The sequence below is a fragment of the Vitis riparia genome, chromosome 17 (genome assembly GCF_004353265.1).
Source record: "Vitis riparia cultivar Riparia Gloire de Montpellier isolate 1030 chromosome 17, EGFV_Vit.rip_1.0, whole genome shotgun sequence".
NCBI classification, from domain to species: Eukaryota; Viridiplantae; Streptophyta; class Magnoliopsida; order Vitales; family Vitaceae; genus Vitis; species Vitis riparia.
The window spans coordinates 7,132,287-7,136,374 of NC_048447.1; the positions used below are offsets into that span (position 1 = coordinate 7,132,287).

At 36.8% G+C, this 4,088-nt stretch overlaps 1 protein-coding gene across 3 annotated transcripts; it reads right to left on the bottom strand.

Moving 5' to 3' along the window:
- Window positions 1-231: 231 nt before the first annotated feature.
- LOC117903970 lies at window positions 232-3,822 on the bottom strand. 3 transcript variants are annotated; one of them, XM_034816497.1, is made up of 3 exons: window positions 3,560-3,821; window positions 783-964; window positions 232-500 (listed from the first exon to the last, which is right to left on the bottom strand). In XM_034816497.1, the coding sequence occupies exons 1-2, from the start codon at window positions 3,780-3,782 to the stop codon at window positions 810-812; spliced, it is 378 nt and encodes a 125-aa protein (XP_034672388.1). In that variant the 5' UTR covers window positions 3,783-3,821; the 3' UTR covers window positions 232-500; window positions 783-809. The 3 variants fall into 3 exon arrangements, with proteins under 3 accessions (XP_034672388.1, XP_034672389.1, XP_034672387.1); XM_034816498.1 differs by lacking the exon at window positions 232-500 and adding an exon at window positions 556-652 and having other exon boundaries at window positions 3,560-3,822; XM_034816496.1 differs by lacking the exon at window positions 232-500 and having other exon boundaries at window positions 556-964.
- Window positions 3,823-4,088: the final 266 nt, after the last annotated feature.

The following is a 4,088-nucleotide window of genomic DNA, read 5'->3' on the forward strand; positions in this document are numbered from 1 at the left end:
TATACATATTGTTTAATAACTTAAAGTGACTTTAACTTATACTTAAGTTTTTAAGTCATAAGTTGAAATGCTTAATAACTTAAATTAATTCATTCAGCCATATTAACTCAATAAGTTGATTTTGTTTCCTCCCTTCTACGTAGGAATTCACCTCCATTCCCATTCCCATACCCATACCATTTCCCTTCCTATTCCCATTTACCCAAAGCATCCTTAACTCCTTTGCACAAATTAAAGTTTGTGACTGTAACAGTGATTAAAAACCTTCTCAAGTGATACTAAACTTCCAAATTTCCATCAATCAAAAGCTGTGAGTTACAAACCCACCTTCCAAACAAAATGATTAAAAACTGCAGTTGTAAATCTCAGAATATGGGCATGCCTTTTTCTTCTGTGGGTTCAGCTTAGCCCCTTGGACTGAGATTACTGCAATGAAGAAGTGGAAGAGAGGAGTAGCCCTTCATACCTGTTGAAGATGGAGTTCACTGAGTATCACCAACCTGCCAAAAGAACAACCTCAGCATTGACAGTCACCGAAATGTCCAAGAAAAAAGATTGGACAAACTGTAATACTACTTATCTCTCGTGAAAAACAAGATAGAACAAGAGCTCAACTCTCTGTTTATTGGGATTCTCTCAGCTAAACAATTAACTGTTAGGACATGTTTTTGTCAAAAAATAGAACAGGGAATAGAAACATCTGCAATTACATATAAAAGCATAAACAACCTAGTAATAACAGGAAACAACCAAGAATCAAGAGTCATCCATGTGAACCTAACATTGATTGAGAAATTGCATTGATTCCATCAGTCATCATAGGAAGAGTGAGGGGCAGCAGTGCATCCAGGATCAAATGGATCTTCAGATCCACAGCAATGCCAGTATTGAAGAACCTGACCAGAGTCAGGTGTATTCATGGTGCCTCCTGTGTAGACGCTCTCGAACTTCCTCTTCGTTTCTCCTGAGGGTATGGAGAACGGAAAAGAGATGAGGTGATATAGAGCATTGGGAATGAAGTGGCATCAAAATATCCATCATGTAGAAGCATGATATAAGCATAATGCTAATACAAGAAATTAGAGATTCAGAAGTTAGTAATATTCAATAGACAGCTGGAATCCCTTCCTGTTATGTTTTTTTCCCCTTTAATTTTCATGATTTGCACAAGTTAATGACCTTTGCAAAGCCATTGCTATTGCATTTTGAGTTCAGTAAATTTTAAGTTTAAAACTCTTGGTTACATATGATGTTCTTGGTTTTATAGTCCAACTTTAGCCACAACCTGGCAGCATTCTTGTATGTCTCAGTTTTGCAAACTAAACCATATTCAGCTTGAATTAGTATTCATGAGCCCCATTTGATTACTAAACAACAAAATGGGATTATGGTCCTTTTTACTTCTCAAATTTATCAACTATTTGATTTAAGAAAACTGACAAGATGACGGTGAGACCAAAATACCCACACAGGACTGAAGGATGATTCATGAATTCTTCAAATTTCCAGATACATTCCATTTTATAGTAATACATAGCCACATATGTGCCTTCTACCAAGCTAGTCTTTGTTCATTTTCCCATGGAAGTAATCCCCTCTTTTAATAGGTAAATTAGAGAAATTATATTAGAAAGCACCTAACCAGAAAAAATAGTGCAATGCAAGTATACAAGCCATGCAAAAGCACATAGCAAAAAGAAAATAGAAACAACACACTTCCGGCTTACATCTCAAACAATCTACAAAAGCTAGAAGGGAAGATTGTCTCTGCCCACTACGCCTTCAGACCACAACAATAAAAAATTTAGAAACCACCCTTTCACAGCCTACTATGTCCATTCTTTTAGGATCCAAGGGAATTATTTCCAAAATGAATGTCAGCACAGGAACTTTTTGTTAATTTTGGCCAAATAATCTAAAAACTGAAAAATAAAAACCATACTTCAAAGTAATATTTACGTGTATCATTAATGAGCTTCTTGCTTCCATTGTACAAGCTATTCTCTACTGATAGCAAGAATTCCCTCCAGCAGATATATAGTCACATCCACCAACCTCAATAAAAGAAATACCCCTAAAATTGAAATCATTTCCAAGTCCAAGATTTATTTTGTCTGATTCCTTTTGGAAGACAGGGAAGCTTAGGTTGCACCAGTTTACCTGGCTGCAGAAAACTCATCCTCAAATTCAAAATCAAGGCTTTATTTGGTGCTTGACCCTGTAATATCCTAACTCTTCAATTTTGCTTGATGTACCCATGTTGAGACGATATGACAAGGTTGTGGGTGTAGGGATCCTTTTCAGATGCTCTTCTTTTGCTTTGGATATTTACTAATTTTTTACTTTTCCAAAAAAAAGGATAAAAGAGAAAAAAAAGAAATTGTTTTTTTCTTCAAGAATATTTTTCTTTTTTGCTTTGATCGACTTTCAATTGATTTTTTCCCCTTATGATATCATATCTATGTACCATTCAAGAGCATTTTTCAGTCAAGTCCCTACATTCTAAAATTTGAGATGTGAAAGATCAGATGCTTAGACGCAAACCTGCACCAGACACTCGTACCCAAACCCATGCAACATGGGCTTGACCTTTGACATTTATATTCTTCACCATCACTATTCAATCACTCACACCTTCCCTCTAATTTGGAAATTGAAACCATACAGTCCATATTCCACATCCACTCCATCCCAACTCATCCTTTAAAACGGAATATAAAGAAAAGCACCACCCATTCCCAGTGATCTTCCATCTCAAAACATTGAGATTCTAAGGACCTCACTGCTTAATTAAGCTTTATGAAGGAATCCACCAATTCAAACTTGAACTTCCAGTCACAGAGTTCTCTACAAACCATGGGATCCAGTACCCCTAGAAGCTGAACAGCGTCAACATTCAGCTCATTAGCTTCTCTATTCACAGCAATTCTGAAAAGTTATAGAAATTATACTAGTAACACACTATCACAAGCTCAACATGCAAAAACCTCAGCCTCTGCCTATCCCCAACAGACAACAAATACATTCCGAGAATTTGTCATGCCAAAACCTCGTCTTCCTCCCATCCCCCACCGAATAGAAAACATATCCTGAAAGTTCCTCCTCGTCCGTGAACCCCTTACAATGCCCAAAACCTCTATCTCACAACTTACCCACACTATCCGCCTTCCTTTTCTCCCACTCGTTATATCAGTTTCTGGGCACTAAACCACAAACCCACCCACCATAAACCACAAGGCCACTGGAACCATAAATAATAAGATTCAGAAGAAAAAGAAATATAAATAAATAATGTCGATCTCAAACCATTCACCATAAATTTTTATCAATCTCTTTCCAGTACCCAATACGATCTCCTAGATTTTCAATTGCAAAAAGAGTATCCAAATTTGAGTCTTGTGTACATACATAACCCTAACGCTGAGATTGGCTGCTGAGAAAACGAGTGAACAAAAAGAAGAATGTTTAAAAAAAAAAAAACTGAATCTTATTTGGTTATGCTTTCTCCAATTTTTCTCGGCAAACAAACAATGAAGAACAAGGAGGAGGAAGGGGGTACCGCCAAAATGAGCAGTGTGAAAGCGGCAAGCACGAGGGTGGTTGAGCAAAGGGTCGAACTGAGTTTTACAGATCTTGCAAGTCTTGAGGGTCTGATTAGAATTTAGAGAACACCGAATAGCAGGGACCTGTACAGAATCAAGGGTCTTAATAGCCTTCGTCCTCAGGCCCTGGAAGATACGGAGTTGAGGACTGAAGGAAGGAGCAGCCAGCAGACACGCCATTCAACCAAGGCTTGCAGATTCTCAACCATATAGTAGAAATGTGGAGTTTGATTACCTTTTAAAATTTAAATCCCCCATTTGATTTTAGGAAAATTCTACAGTACCTTGATTTTATTGCCTAAGCTAATAGAAAATTCGCTACAATTTATTCGGGGATTCATGCACTTAACCGATAAATTACAGATTTTGATGATAAGATTACCGACAGTTTTAAAAATAATTCTTAAATTACCGTAGGAAAAATAATTTCAAATCTACCATAGTTTTGTCTAGATAGAAAAGAGAAAATAAATTGGAAGTAAAAAA

Excerpts from the sequence above, each read along its gene's own strand:
- LOC117903970 (XM_034816497.1), bottom strand. The coding sequence starts at position 3,782 with ATGGCGTGTCTGCTGGCTGCTCCTTCCTTCAGTCCTCAACTCCGTATC. Across the intron at positions 965-3,559 it reads TCACACTGCTCATTTTGGCG|GAGAAACGAAGAGGAAGTTC; the intron begins GTACCCCCTTCC and ends CCATACCCTCAG.